The following is a 15,382-nucleotide window of genomic DNA, read 5'->3' on the forward strand; positions in this document are numbered from 1 at the left end:
CGAGCCACCGCACCAGCAACCTGAACAGAAGCCCGGGACCGCACCAGAGCTTTGGGCACATGGCATATTCCACATTTCCACATTTACATGGCACATTCCACTTATCTATACAGTGTCAAACGAGGCGATATGAAACGTCTCTCAAATTTAGCATTGATAATCATATTTATGAATTGTTCCTTTCCACTCATATACTACAATATCACTTATTTGCATTTGAATGCTCTGTTCAGTTGTTTATACAATCTTGTTCAACTACATTAACAAGGACAGAGTACAATCCAGAGCAGCCTATTATTCCCTGTGTAGAGTATTGTAAACAAGAATGGTAATCCAAACAAACATTTAACTTTGAGAAATACTACACATGATAACACAGTAATTATATCATTCACAGTTATTTAAAACAACCTCCTTGCAAACAAGTAGAATTGTATCAATCATTCATACTTAAACAAACATCATCAACCATTGCACCTTTTATTCTTTGCCTCTTTCATCCATAGAATATCTGATAAGCTACCTCATCAAAGCTCTACATCTGATAAAACGAGAAGAAAAAAAATGACAGGAATCAACCAACATTCTACTAACTGAGAAATGTTAAAAAGAGAGAGAGATGTTTAGCTATTGTAACTTTTATGAGTTCCCTTACCTTATATGATGGACACGGTCAAGTTTGAAAGAGGATCAAGAACGCTTCACAACAACCTTTACGCCATCATCTCCTCGAACTTTCCTATGTTGCTCTTGTATTTTATTTGCTGAGTGCAAAAGAGATTGATTGTGATCATCGATCTCAATCAATTCAAGTGTTGAAATGTTTTTAATATCACGTGGAATCGCATCCAAGTTATGACAACGATGAAGCATTAGGCACTTGAGCCTCGGAAAGTGGCTACGTCTAGTTGTCCAATGCTTCAGATTTGATTCATCAATAAGCAAAAGTATCAACCCACGAAATTCCCAGTCAATGGTTACCCAGTGTTTCCCATGGCAAGCATAGTTTCAACACTTGAAGATTAGGCAACGAACCAACAATTGTCATATCTTTCCAAGAAATCCACCTGCCACTCAGTTCTAACTTTTTCAGTAACATAGGAAAAATAGGATTCAGACGTGACACAAATGAACTATGCATCTCCAATTTCAACTTCTCAAGCTGATATAGTTGTTTCAGATTGCCAAGATGATAGCCTGCATCAAACTTCTCTTCACAGTAGCAAATTCCCAACTTTTTTATGTTTGGGATCACTTCCACCATCCTTTCACTACACACTAAGTTTGTTCCCTTAGAAAATGTTTGCAAGTTTTGTAGAAAAGGAGTTACTCTTTCAGGAAGGAGTAAAGGAAGAAATGAGAAGGCGACAAGATGCCTCAACTGCCTCAGACTCCAAATCTCCACTGGCAAATGAACATCAGATCTATAAATAATTAAAGTCTGCAGATTCTGAAGCTTTGCTATAGCTGGAGGGACAATACTATCTGGAATGTTGGAAGCAAGGTATGTGAGATAAATCAATCCAAACACTTGACCTAGCTCCCAATATGAACAATCGTTTTCACGCAAAACATGAAGGACCCTAAGTGAAGTAAAGTTATGTACAGAGCATTTGGGCCTATATCCTCTTTGTGGGATGCATATGATAGAAGTGGTGCATGAGCTATGTGTAGAGTCTCTAAGATGTAGATCATGCCAACTAACACTTATAAAGGGATGATTTTGGAGGACTTGTAGAAGAAAATGTTTTCTTAATATAGGAGTAGGGAAGTAGTCCATAACAGGAAGAAGGAACCTCTCTTTCCCGGCCTGTCTCGCACAGAAGTCCCACACCATACTATGCAGCCTGCAACTTATTATATTGCCTTTAATATTTCGGCTAGTTTGCCTTGTCAGAACCATCAAGCACCTCTCTGCCTCCACTTCTATGGTTTCATAGCTATATCTAGGTTCCAAAAAGCCCTCAGCAACCCAAAGTTTGATGAGTTCAGAGGCACGTATCTCGTAATCTTGAGGGAAGGCTGCCATATACAAGAAACACTCCTTCAAATGTGGAGACAAGTGGTTGTAACTCAAAGATAATATTGATCCCAACTGCCCATCATTTACTTCAATTTGCTGCCACATTTTTGGAGTTCTAGGAATCCTGGATAAAAGTCCTGCCACAGTAACAATTGAGAGGGGCAGTCCTCCACATCCTTCTACTATTTTTTCTGCAACACTTTGTAGCTCAAGAGGACAATCTTGATCTCCGAAAACCTTCTGTTGGAACAAATACCAACTTTGATAGTCATCCAAGAAAGGCATCATATGAATATTGTTGTATGATATGGCAGTAGCCACATCCATTTTCCTCTTGGTTAATATGATCCGGCTTCTATTATTGTTGTCAGGAAATAGCAACTGTAAGCGATCCCAAACTTCCGCACTCCAAATGTCGTCCATTACTATGAGATACCTCCGCCCAGATAAGGTTTTGTAAATATCTTCCTCCTCTGCTTGGATTCCTTTCAACGAATCCCTTCCAACTCGATCTACTCTTCCTTTCACCGAAGCTAGTAGTTGTGAGACAATACATGGTATACTATAATCTTGTGATACTGTGACCCAAGCTCGAATATCAAAATGCTCTATGATCGCTGGATCATCATAAATAAGTCTAGCAAGTGTGGACTTACCAATGCCTCCCATTCCGACAATAGGGAGGATTTGTAGGTTGGAATATGAATAATTAATTATTCGGTCCATCATCTGTGCTATATCGTAATCAAAACGGACTAAATCATCTTTGCTCGGATCTTCAGCAAAGTCAGCCACAAAATATTTGGTTGTAGATGAAGGTCTTGATGATGATGTAGCAGCAGTAGAGTCACTTAGATTGTCAGCAAAGCCAATCGCAGCATCTTTGGTCGTGATTGATGGTGGATCACTGGGATCTTCATCTGCTAATTCTCTGCCAGTTGACATTATTTTCTCGGCTAATCTTCTCAATCGGTTTGAATTTATGACAACCACTGGATCTACAACTTCACTCTTGAGTGCAGATCTTGATGATGAACTGACAGCAGGAAAATCACTCCGTTGCCGTATGTAGTCAACCAAATATCCAACAGTTGAGTCGAGCTCCTCAGCCAATTCCCCCAATTGATCTAAAAGTCTGAGAGTTGGGTCTATGGATCCCAAATCTGATAGATATTGTGGAGTGAAAAGATATTGAATAATCTCTTCTGCTGTTTTTGCTACCTCCCTTATGGTTTCTTTATCTGGAAAATTCAATTGCAAGCCAACAGCTGTGAACTCTGATGTAACGCGATCAAATCTCGAACACAGTCAAGATCAACAATAGAACGAATAGCAAGATCGACAACACACACAATTGATTGAAATGAGTTTAACGAAGGAAAACCAAGAACTCAATGAGAAAACGATGAGGAATCTTTTATTTAATTGGAGGACTTGTGGAAGAAAATGCCTTCTCAAGATAAGATTAGGGAAGTAGTCTTCAACAGAAAGAAGGAACTTCTCTGGCCCGGCCTGTCTCACACAAAAATCCCACACCGTACTATGCAGCTTGCAACTTTTGATTTTTCCATCACTTTTCTGGCTAGTGGCTAGTGATCAAAACTAGACTTTGTTTGATCAGATCCTCCAAGCACCCGTCTGCCGCCATTTCTGATTCATTTTGACATTCCAAAAAGCCCTCAGCAACCCAAAGTTTGATGAGTTCAGAGGCACGTATCTCGTAATCTTGAGGGAAGGCTGCCATATACAAGAAACACTCCTTCAAATGTGGAGACAAGTGGTTGTAACTCAAAGATAATATTGATCCCAACTGCCCATCATTTACTTCAATTTGCTGCCACATTTTTGGAGTTCTAGGAATCCTGGATAAAAGTCCTGCCACAGTAACAATTGAGAGGGGCAGTCCTCCACATCCTTTTATTATTTTTTTCCCAACACTTTATGGGCAATCTTGATCTCTGAAGACATTGTGATTGAACAGATGCCAACTTTGTTCGTCATCCAAGAAACGCATCACATGAATGTTGCACGAAGCAGCAGCAGCAGAAGTCGCCACATCCATTAGCCTTGTGGTTAATACGATCCGGCTTCCATTATAATTGTTAGGAAATAGCATCTGCACGCGACCCCAAGCTTCCAAACTCCACATGTTGTCAATTACTATGAGATACCTCCTCCTCAACAAGAGTTTGTGAATTTCAAGCCTCTCAGCTTCGTGTCCTTTGAATCAAGCTAGTATTTTTGAGCGAATGCTTCCTGTACTATAATCTTGTGATATTGTGACCCAAGCTCGAATACTAAAATGGTCCATGATTATTGGATCACCATAAATATATTTAGCAAGAAAGGACTTACCAATTCCTGCCATTCCGACGATTGGGAGGAATACTAGGCTTTCATGACCAATGAGCCGACACCTCATCTGTATCATATCTTCATCAAAACCAACCACAACATCTTTGTTTGTAGGTGCAGCTCCAAGCATAGCATATTTGCTCGTGGCCGTGGATGGAGGTATTGATGGAGATTAAAAAAATACACATAAAATTATTTTTGTTTTATGAAACATTTCACTTTTAATGGACTCAGGGAGCATATGTTTTTTCACATTTCACCGTGCCGTCCTCGTAACTGTCATTTTGTTTTTCTGTCTATTCTCACACATAAAGAAATGTACTTGCTTAGTTAATTAAATAGACAAAATTATTAGTATCTCATTCTTGCTATCTTCACCCCTACAGCAACATAGCCCAAATACTCCATTCGTTCCTATATAGTAGAGCCGTTTCTTTTCGGCGTGAAATTTAAGAAAAATATATTTTAAAAGAATTACTAAAAGGAAAATAAAGTAAAGAGATGAAGAGATAATAAAATAAGAGAGAGCTTGTCAAAAAGGAAATAACTCTAATACAGTGGGACAATACAATCCAACAAAGAATACAACTCAGCTGCAGAGAGACGGAAAGAGTATCAAATTAGGGCTTTGTTCGAATTATGAATTCGCGTGGCTTCCGGCCTATCATGCGTTCCCACTTCAAAATTAAGAATAGAAAACATAATGCTGATAAGTAGGTATATGTTTGAAAGAAGAACGGACAATTTATTCTTTCCCGGTACAAATAAGATTTGGTTCCCTTTTTACAAATAAGACTATTTACCGAATGGAACAATAATGTCTCTCAAATGATACAAAGATCCATGCGCTCAAATCTTTCAACATTATAAGCATGCCATGAATTATAACATTAGACGTAAAACCAAGTAAGATGGTGTAAGCAGTAGTAGCCTAGAAAGAAGAGCATTCTTAGTTCACTGGAGTCCGGCCTGGCTTCCTCTGGAAGAAAAGCGAACCTAATAGAACAGCAATCCCTGTTATTGCAATAGTAAACAGTAGACGCCTTGGAGAAAACTCACGCGGTTGCCTCCTCGGAGCACCTGCAGCCCTTTCCCTTTCCCTTTCCAGTGCCCTCGTGTTCCTTCAAAGATATCATAACCATTCCTCAACTAGATATAATTTAAAATCAAACAGAAAACAAGTACCACTGAATTTTACTGTAATATAACGTTAGGCGTTAGAGACTGGTGTTAACTGACAATCTTAAGGAATGCTTGTGAGAGAACTCATAGCAACTCATTACTTCAGAACTAATGAGAAGTTTATAATTAAGGGGAAGATCCCACGAAACATGACAATGCTGAATGCATGTATTAACCCTATAGAGAATAACAAACAAACAATTCTTATCAAAACTAATACAATTCTTATCAAACTAAATGAGTTCAGCATTGTTTGTATTAACAAACAATGCTGAACTCATTTAGTTATTTAAATGACCGTCAGGAGTGTCATCATACAATCTATGTATGCATGGTCATAAATATAGATTTAGCAATTTAAATCACAAGTGTTGGTTAAATTCTTATTAGCGTCTTAAGGTTTGAAAACGGAATATTAAATCTTGAAGTTCCAAATTTTCTCAATCGTCTAATCAGTCAAATTTTGGGTAAATTTGTCGATGATTTGGCAGCCAGAATTTCCAAAGTGGACAAAACATCAGATGAACAAAACAAAATCATTTGGTGATGATCAAACTATTTTCTTCAATTTTCTTTTCATTTTCCTTCTCCCTCTCTATTCTTTCTTCGTTTCAAAATCAGGCCCGATCCTAATCAGTCAAATGACGTTATGTAGTACACGTATGCACAACCTTATCAAAACCAATACACATAAGCGTCACCTCATTAAAATTTATACATGTGGGCATCATTTTGCAGGGTGACAATTGGGGACAACTGAGAAAACTGAAACTTTATTATTTAATATTTCATTTTAAAACCTTAGGTGTCTGGCGAGAATTTCAACCAAACTTCGTAAGTTAAATGGCTATTTGCCCTTATATTTACTATTAGTCCCATAAATATTCAGTAGTGACACTATGTCGATCATTCTTTTTCCCAAACTGAAACAGAAAAACCCAGGTACACTTTTTTCAAGGCCTAAACAGGAAACTACCTTATCAGGGAGTCACCAATGAGAAACACGATAAAAATGATCCTGAAGAAAACTAGTAAATATTTCACCTAAAACCACATCTCTGGCAGTCTTCTGAAAACAAAGAATATCCACTTACATATCACAAATCGTGATATCCAGGCTATCAAATCACATACCTCAAATTTTGAAAATAGTTTTTAAAACACAAATAATAACCAAACATCAAATAATAAGCAAGAGGCTGAATAAATTAATAACACATTCTACTAACCTTGATGACTCAGCTACGTTACTAACAGCACCGGTGCATCTGCTTACATGGCTATGCATCTCTCGAAGTCTTATATATTTATGGCACATGTAACATAACTCTGTCCGATTTCCACAAACTTCCTGAAATGACCAATGAATAGCGCATTAAATCATATTGAGAAAATCACAAATCAAACTTACAACTTACTACCTGGTGCTCCAATAGATCAATTGCAGGCAGTGGAAATTCACAATATTCACAAGTCACAATTCTTTTCGGGCAATTTTCTCCTTTGTGAACATCTAAAATATCACGGTCCATAGTCTCACTGCACAGGGAACAACAGGCCTGCCAAGTAATTGAAAAGCCATGAGTACGATAAACTTGCACAACACAATTACGATTGAGACTCAAGCAAAATGTATTAAGTGCAAATACAATGTGCAAAAACAAACAACTTAAGAGAATCATCCTTCAGTCAACACAGCATTCTAAACTATCAGTATCATAGTGGAGTGATTAATTAATTCTACTATAAATAGTCACTCTTCACGACAACTATTGTTATTTGAACAGGAGTACTATAAATGAGTTGGAAAGCTGATTATTTCCAGAAACTTTTTAGAATGGAGTAACTAGTATAGTTAGTGACAGTTACATAAATTTGATATAAACGTATAAACCACAGATTTCTATTAATAAAAGAGAATATGGATCAACAGTGCATGTAGAAAACATTTTGTGCAGTAAACACATGATATTTTGATTTCATCACTTGAGACTCAATTACCGAGAGATTTTGTATACAGTTCTGCAGATCTGCTTGATCTCACATTTATAGTAGATTTGACAGTATGCATCTGGTTCATTTCTCGGGCTTTCTTTTCTCGTCACTCAAGTTCCTTATTCCCATACCATAGAATTAGTCTTTTAAAGGAGATTGCCATTCTTTCATACAACATTATGTTCATTTGCCATGATCATATATGCAAAGTAATGAAGAATTAAGCCAATTCCATGTCAAAGACACAATCTATTGGATGTCCCTGTTCCTAGAGATAAACTAAATTTCACAGACTTTAAACAGCAGAGATAAATTTGTATACCGGGGCATGGGTACTCAGAAAATGCTCTTCTGCATGTTTCCGGGGTATCATATCACCACACACTATACACTTCTCCAGATTCCGGGAGCAGTGAGCAAAATGCAAGTCAATATTGGAAGATGGAATAGCTCTGTCACTGCAATTGAATGAATAATAATTCAGCACACAACGTAGATATTTGAAAAGGTTGAAGCGGACAAAATCAAACATAAGGATGTTCATCAAGCATCCATAGGCAAATGAACAAGAATACTCCTAGAATGAAGATTTGACAGTTTCTTTAATATTGATGCTTATTAAACAGTTGGTTGAAATAATAACAACTAAAAGGCTTAAATCAGCAAGTCAAGGGTAGTAGATAGTTAGATTTTCTGCTCCAATATGCTTAGATTAAAACAGCAAACTAGGAAAGCCAAGTTCGGTAATATGCAATAGCAAGTACCATCACATTATTTCACTGCACCATAACTGTACTTAATACGAAAAATGTACTTACTGATTTAATTCTATTTTAAATGGTTATCTTGGTTGACATAGAAACTGAATGTAACCTTACCAAAAACATACTATGATTGGTTAGATGTATTTGTGTACACGAAAGAGAGGCAGTAATGCAAAAGAGTTGAAGTGCAAAAAATTCTTTGCACATATCACATGAACGTGCCGGTATATTTGACACAGACTCGAGACGCACTGAAAGTCCTCACCAGCATTGTGATACGATAATCACCACGTGATTAGAAAAGCCATGTGATTCAACATAAATCACAATATCACAAACACAAGGCACATAATCTTATTTTGTAATCACTCAATCAGCCTCAGTTTTCTAGCTGCAAAATTTCTCAAACAATCAGATGATGGTTGACCACATAAAATGCGATTTTCCACATCCACAACAGAAACATTGACCATGATATAAAACTCAGAATCATAATCATACAATAGAAACAGATAAATATTTCGAGGAAAAAAAAGAAAATCGGAAATGCAACTAACCAGTGACCGCATACGCTAGTGACCTGATCATCAGAAACTCCAGCCGCAGCCATTCCCCCTTTTGAAAACAGGAAAGCACTGCCGCACAGCAAAACCAGTAGCAATATTCACAAATTCAGAGACGAAATATCAAATAAACAATCAAAAAATTGATCATCGGAAGAATTAGGTCAACACAATTGAATTCTAATCACAAGAAAATTTCCGAAAATGATCACCGGAAAAATTGACTATCTCTGCGCTCCGATAACAGGGACGATCAGATCAACCGGTATGAAAATTGGTTAAACCAATTGAGTAATAATATGTCGAAATTAGGTGAGAGGATTTTAGGTTTTAAACAATGCGTACGTAGAGACTTTTGGGGACTAGGAAGAGAGAGAGTGAATGAGAGAGAAGGTCCAATTTGACGACGAAGATTTTGATGACACTTCCACACCAGCTCGTATGATTGAATGTCGGGACGTTATACACGTGCTAGCTCAGCGCGTGACAAACTCATGGGCCGTATGTGCAGATAAATCAACTCGAAATTCATTTTTTCGCACCACTGCTAATGCACTCAGATTGCTGTATTTCTTCACAGATCAGACTACTTCTGCTTACCGTATAGAAGCACCTTCAGTCGACAAACTTGACGGGGTTCTAAAAACTCGAACAATCAATGCTTCTTAACTTCTTAAAATGCTAAGTAAGTGATACGTATAGAATTTCAGATCTTGCTGTTAGATTAGCACACCTCATCAATTCGATGATAGTTACAACAATCAAAGTATGCGTCGTGAGCATCAAAAATCTCCGCAACATTCATCCATTACTGAAATGCGAAACCATGGTTTGGGGTAGATGCACAGCTTTCCTTTTGATGGGCTTGTATTATTTAAATTTTCAATTTGATATTTCAAAAATAATTTTTCTAGTTTGATGACATGAATTGTTAGATAACAATTTACACAAATTACCATTAATTTAATGATAAATACAAATTTTGAAATCACTGATTATATACTCGATATTGACCATAATTCACAAGAAAATCAAATATCTGGTTAGTTATCAAATAATTACAAGTACTACATTCACCAAACCAAATAATACAATTCCCACGTTTAATAACCTAAAAGAGCCAAAAACAAAAGAATATTTTATGGTCACAATAACATTCTTGTTATCCTAAATAAAAACTCAACCGATATATCTTCCTATTTTTCTCTACCACAAGCTCTTCCCATAACTTCAAAAACATTAGCAGAAATGTGCAAAAATCCCCGAATGAAACACAAATATTCATCTCCCGACGGTGACGATGATGCAAGAGAAGATCAGATGCATTCATGCTGGGGGCGTTTCAAACACGTATTCTCACTCTCAAGAAACCAAAGAAAGCTCAAAGATAGCAGCAGCAACAACAACAACTACGGTTCTAGCTTTATAAGTTTTCCATTTTTGAAGTAAAAAAAGCGTGGCAAGCAATCTGAGGCTTTTAGGTACAGTCCACTCTCAGAACTTCGATGATGGGATCGAATGGGAAGCCGACGACCCAGATTTTCGAGGGTTTATGTTAAGGATAGCGATCCTCAACGTTGAATTCCACACACAATCAAGAAACAAGACCGTAGTCGTCGAGTGCCCAAGAGGTTTGGGTCGGCGAAGACTTCCAGCGAAGGAGACGGCTGGGCGCGAGTCGTGACTCGTCGGCAACCTTAGGGAAGGTTTCTTGATGCACAATCAATTGAGCCAAAATATTAATTTTCATAGATTCATTGACTGAATAAAATGATAACAACCTATCCATATTTATAATACTAGAATACAAGCTTATGGAACAAGAAAACAATATATGAAAAGATACTATGAATCAAAAGATAACTAAATAAAAGATATGGAAGATATGACATTAATGTCTCGTATCAACTCCCCCAAGGTTAAAATACACATTGTCCTCAAGGTGGAAACCACGAACCAACGACGAGAGTTGACAGCAAAAGCTATTGCGAGGCGTCTCATCCTGGATCAAATGCATACCGAACAACTGAACGTCTCCCTATATATTCTTGCATGGAATGATTGCTTACCAAGCAGATGTCCCACTCGTCGTGTGTATGTCCCTGCAGCAAACACTTGAAATCCCCGTCGACATCCGACAATAATGTAGCACCAGGCAGATGCGCTGTTGAGAGGATGTTATTCACATCGGAGCTGCACGACCAATATATTTCTTTAGAAGCTGAAACTTGGTGGTCTGCAGGACTTACAACTCTATCCTCCTCAACTCCATGCTTTTCACCAAGCAAGGCAATAGACGAAATCGATACACCAGTAGCATCCGAATTAGAAGCATCATCGCCACATATATCTTCCACTTCTGTCTCGGATTTAGAGTCCATTAAAAACATACTGCCCAAGTTTTCACAATGCTCCTCTTCCACCATCCCGCGCTTAGAATAATAGTCAAAATCTCTTGTAACCTCACATGAATACCCAATCGGCGCAACGAAACTCGATGAAGAAGAATCGTCTTCGTCTTGGTCTCTCAATTCATGTGCATATCCACAAACATAACTATCCAAACACTCGTCAAGGTTTGGTGAATGTGTATGAGTAATGACTTCTCCAATGCATTTTTCCTCATCTGCTGCATTCTGACAGCAATGTGGTTGTGGTGGGTGCGGCAGGGGTTGGAAAATACAGTCCGGGGGCTCCATACGCGCTGGTGGCTCATGTGGCTGGTATTCAGCATCGGGATTTTGCAGCGCCGCGTCTGAAAGCGTGCAGCAGGTGTACGGCGAATGCTCAAAGACCGGTGTTGGGTTTGATTGATGTCGAGGCCGGGAATCGCCAAACCGATTTAGGGGCTCCATATGTGCAACAACAGGTTGGTGTTGCTGCCTATAAGCGTGTGTCTGCTGCTGCTTCCCGTAGGCGTGCCACGCTGCTGTGCGGGCCAGTAACTTGGGGGTGAGTGTTGCCAAGGTTGTGTGCCCGGGCGTGGGCTGCGCTGCTGCCGGAAGTGATCGGTTTGCCGCCTGGGTGTATCCCATGGTGGTGGCTGATCATAATCCAAGTATCCTTGCGATGCACGATGAGGCGGTGGTTCCCAACAAGAGGGTTGCCATGACCGTGGTGGGTCATAGGGTGGTTTTGGCTCGGGGATGCACGGCGCCTCCAGATTGTCAACCCGCCTATCCGTCGAATCCAGCCTGAACTCCAATTTGTCGAACCGGGCCATGATCTTCTCCAGTCCAACGGAGGAAATCTCCCTCGTTCCCGGAAAGTTGCACGGTGGATTGCTGATTTGAACCCCCCATCCAACTCCGGTGTAATTGCGTGACATGATGACGTTGAATGGTGGCAGTGAAGCACGGCAGTGATCGGTGGTACTTTATTTTTGGTGAAGAAGGTATCTTCTTTTTTTTATTATTGATAGAATATGGAGGGTGAGATGCGGTGGTGATGGTGGTGCTGCGGAGGGTGTGCGGAATGATTCCGTCGGGCAGCGGTGTGGCTAGTTGTTGTGCGCGGGTGGATTCCCGTCGGGCAGCGACGTAGCTATGGTTCGATCGGTGTTGTGGAGGGTGAGCTCTCAATGAAAGCACCAGTTGTTAAGGATAGCGATCCTCAACGTTGAATTCCACACACAATCAAGAAACAAGACCGTAGTCGTCGATCGCCCAAGAGGTTTGGTAAGACTTTCGGCGAAGGAGACGGCTGGGTGCGAGTCGTGACTCGTCGGCAGCCTTAGGGAAGGTTTCTTGATGCACAATCAATTGAGCCAAAATATTAATTTTCATAGATTCATTGACTGAATAAAATGATAACAACCTATCCCTATTTATAATATTATAATACAAGCTTATGGAACAAGAAAACAATATATGAAAAGATATTATGAATCAAAAGATAACTAAATAAAAGATATGGAAGATATGACATTAATGTCTCGTATCAGTTTACGACGAGGTATGCTGCACCGACTCCATCAAATCTTGATCCATGTTAGATAGTGAGCGACTCTAGGTAATAGTTCTGTTTTAAATCGACGATAATACTCATCCCACGCCTCTCATAAATCTGGTATGGAGAATAATAATAATAATAATAATAATAATAATAATAATAATAATAATAATAATAATAATAATTATTATTATTATTATTATTATTATTATTATTATTATTATTATTATTATTATTATTATTATATCTTTTGTCTTGCTCATTAAGTTAGTGTCCACTATTATAAATAGTAGACATTGTTAGTCATTCTGATCATTCAAGAAATAACAATTAGCATTCTATTTTATTTTCACTCTCTCTTCTCTTTTTCATCGTGCACAACGCACAAACCCCAATTTTGACGCCGGATTGATCGACGGGCAAAAGCTCCCGCAACGTTCGATGCAAAATCATCGAGTTAAGGAACTTCATCCTTAACAATTGGTGCTTTCATCGTGATCTCTTCCTCCGAATCGCTGGCTACATGTCGTACAGCTACACCGGATATCAACTCCGGCAGACGGATTACCACCCATGGCAGCCCGTAGCTCAACCCCTGCTCCATCCGATCATAGCGTTAGATCAACAACCATCATATCCATATCCACAGGATGGGAGACTTCACCCACAACACCATCCCTACCAAGCCCGTCAACCCACTGGCTGGGACCCGCCATGACTGCGCCAGGAAACTGCGTATCAGCAACCATCGTCCTACGAGACAGATTTCTACTCGCCACCACCGCCCTCTTGTTGGGACCCGCCAAGGTTGTGCACGCAGCAGGGATACTCTCAGTCTTATCAACCGCCTCAGCAGCCACACCACACCGCGCTCAGACAACCCACTAGTTGGGATCCACCTACCTACTGGGAGACAACGGGACAACGCCCCTTCTACGAGGTCTCAACATACGATCATCCGCTGCCCCCCAACCATAACTCAGGATGGAATCAGCCCGCGCCGCAGCCACTTTGTCCAGCCACCACCACGGCACATCCGACTCTCACACAACTTCAACAATTGTTGGAAGCGTGCTACAGGATGGAGTCTCGCCTTGTTGCAGCCACAGACGCATCGACAACATGCTTCCTCCCGAGCTGCCTGAACCTGCGCAGCCCTACGACTCCCAAATTTTCGGGTTTGGGGACCTCGTTCAGCACCTTCCTCCATCTGGAAATAGCAAGGCTTCGCCGGGGCCGTCGGGTTTAGTCCCCTACGACTCATTGGCTCCGCCGCAGCAGTCGAGTAAAACACCACCACCCTTTGAGCACTACTTCCACAATCTGTCGACGCCATCAAAAGACTACCACCAGCAGCTTCCTCCTCCAAAAACCTATCAGCCGCCCCCACCGTCGGCTTTGATTCCTGATTGTGATCGACTTGAGGAAGGCTTTGTTGATTCTGCCAACAAGATTCCTGTTTCTTCTGTTGTTTTTGGTGGAGTCGAAAATGTTGAGAAGATAGAAAAGTCCAGTCCGGATTCCGCATGTAAAGAGAAACCGGTTCACGGTTGCATCGAGATTCAGTGTACGCGATAATTGAATGCTTCTCGATTCAAGATTCCCCAAGTCCAGATTGGTTTGGGTAGTTCCATTGTGGACAAAGCATCGTTGAAATTATTGAGTGATTCGTCTCATGTCAGAGTTGTCGCAAGTATGAATCATCGATCAACATTGCTCGACGCCGATGCCCGGTTGATTCCTTAGCAAAATGACACTCTATGCTTGAGCATTCATGGACGCATTGATGCACGGAGACGCTCAACTATTCGGTGTATGTTTGACCCAAGAGGATTCCTTGACACTCATCGTTGCTTCATGGTGCCCACCTTGAGGACAAGGTGGATTTCAACCGTGTGGGAGTTGATACGATTATTATTATTATTATTATTATTATTATTTAGTTAGTTAATTATGGATTTGCATATCTTTTTCATATCTTTAGTCTTGCTCATTATCCACTATTATAAATAGTGGACATTGTTAGTCATTTTGATCATTCAAGAAATATCAATTAGCATTCTATTTTATTTTCACACTCTCTTCTCTTTTTCATCGTGCACAACGCACAAACCCCAATTTTGACGCCGGATTGATCGACGGGCAAAAGCTTCCGCGACGTTCGACGCAAAATCAACGAGTTAAAGAACTTCATCCTTAACACCAATGCACGAGATTTTGTCCTAGAAAATTAAACGCATGATTAATTAATGATTTTACAACATTACGAATCTCACACACAAGTACTTAATGGAAGATAATTACTAGGAAAAAACACAAAATTTAGTTTATCGACATGGACTTATTTTTATCGTACCGAAATGAGTGTTGTGGGGAAGAAAAAAAAAGAGTATACTTTCAGGGTTTAAGAAGTGGATATCATTGCCAGAAGATGACAAGGGAAAGAAGAAGAAATTAGAGAATTATTCAAAGTCACAAGTGATACCCAGTCCAACGAGCAATGCTAAAACCTTAGAGAATTTTAAGTCCAATCCAAAAAGCAAAACTAA

The 15,382-nt window shown here is 39.6% G+C and overlaps 3 protein-coding genes across 5 annotated transcripts in view; all 3 read right to left on the reverse strand.

Annotated features, from left to right (window-relative positions):
- The window catches only part of LOC121779763 (putative late blight resistance protein homolog R1A-3), a 29,742-nt gene extending 25,231 nt beyond the window's left edge, over positions 1-4,511 (reverse strand). Inside the window, exon 1 of the mRNA XM_042177174.1 lies at positions 3,014-4,511. The gene's annotated coding sequence lies outside the window, so the exon portion shown is untranslated. The remainder of the gene's footprint in view (positions 1-3,013) is intronic.
- On the reverse strand, positions 187-3,026 carry LOC121792772 (putative late blight resistance protein homolog R1A-4). The gene is made up of 2 exons (XM_042190856.1): positions 656-3,026; positions 187-541 (listed from the first exon to the last, which is right to left on the reverse strand). Exon 1 carries the CDS (start codon positions 2,966-2,968, stop codon positions 971-973), a length of 1,998 nt encoding a protein of 665 aa, XP_042046790.1. The 5' UTR covers positions 2,969-3,026; the 3' UTR covers positions 187-541; positions 656-970.
- Positions 4,512-5,100: 589 nt separating the features above from the next.
- Positions 5,101-10,685, reverse strand: LOC121792773 (TRAF-type zinc finger domain-containing protein 1-like). Of its 3 annotated transcripts, none has more exons than XM_042190857.1 (6): positions 9,616-10,685; positions 8,877-8,954; positions 7,878-8,013; positions 6,982-7,119; positions 6,790-6,911; positions 5,101-5,499 (listed from the first exon to the last, which is right to left on the reverse strand). In XM_042190857.1, the coding sequence occupies exons 1-6, from the start codon at positions 9,681-9,683 to the stop codon at positions 5,328-5,330; spliced, it is 714 nt and encodes a 237-aa protein (XP_042046791.1). In that variant the 5' UTR covers positions 9,684-10,685; the 3' UTR covers positions 5,101-5,327. The 3 variants fall into 3 exon arrangements, with proteins under 3 accessions (XP_042046791.1, XP_042046794.1, XP_042046793.1); XM_042190860.1 differs by lacking the exon at positions 9,616-10,685 and adding an exon at positions 9,483-9,501; XM_042190859.1 differs by lacking the exon at positions 9,616-10,685 and adding an exon at positions 9,095-9,438.
- Between the last annotated feature and the right edge of the window lie 4,697 nt (positions 10,686-15,382).

This window comes from Salvia splendens, chromosome 2, assembly GCF_004379255.2.
Source record: "Salvia splendens isolate huo1 chromosome 2, SspV2, whole genome shotgun sequence".
Taxonomy (NCBI): Eukaryota; Viridiplantae; Streptophyta; class Magnoliopsida; order Lamiales; family Lamiaceae; genus Salvia; species Salvia splendens.

Excerpts from the sequence above, each read along its gene's own strand:
- LOC121792772 (XM_042190856.1), bottom strand. The coding sequence starts at position 2,968 with ATGTCAACTGGCAGAGAATTAGCAGATGAAGATCCCAGTGATCCACCA.
- LOC121792773 (XM_042190857.1), bottom strand. The coding sequence starts at position 9,683 with ATGTTGCGGAGATTTTTGATGCTCACGACGCATACTTTGATTGTTGTA. Across the intron at positions 6,912-6,981 it reads TTGATCTATTGGAGCACCAG|GAAGTTTGTGGAAATCGGAC; the intron begins GTAGTAAGTTGT and ends TGGTCATTTCAG. Across the intron at positions 5,500-6,789 it reads AACGTAGCTGAGTCATCAAG|GAACACGAGGGCACTGGAAA; the intron begins GTTAGTAGAATG and ends ATATCTTTGAAG.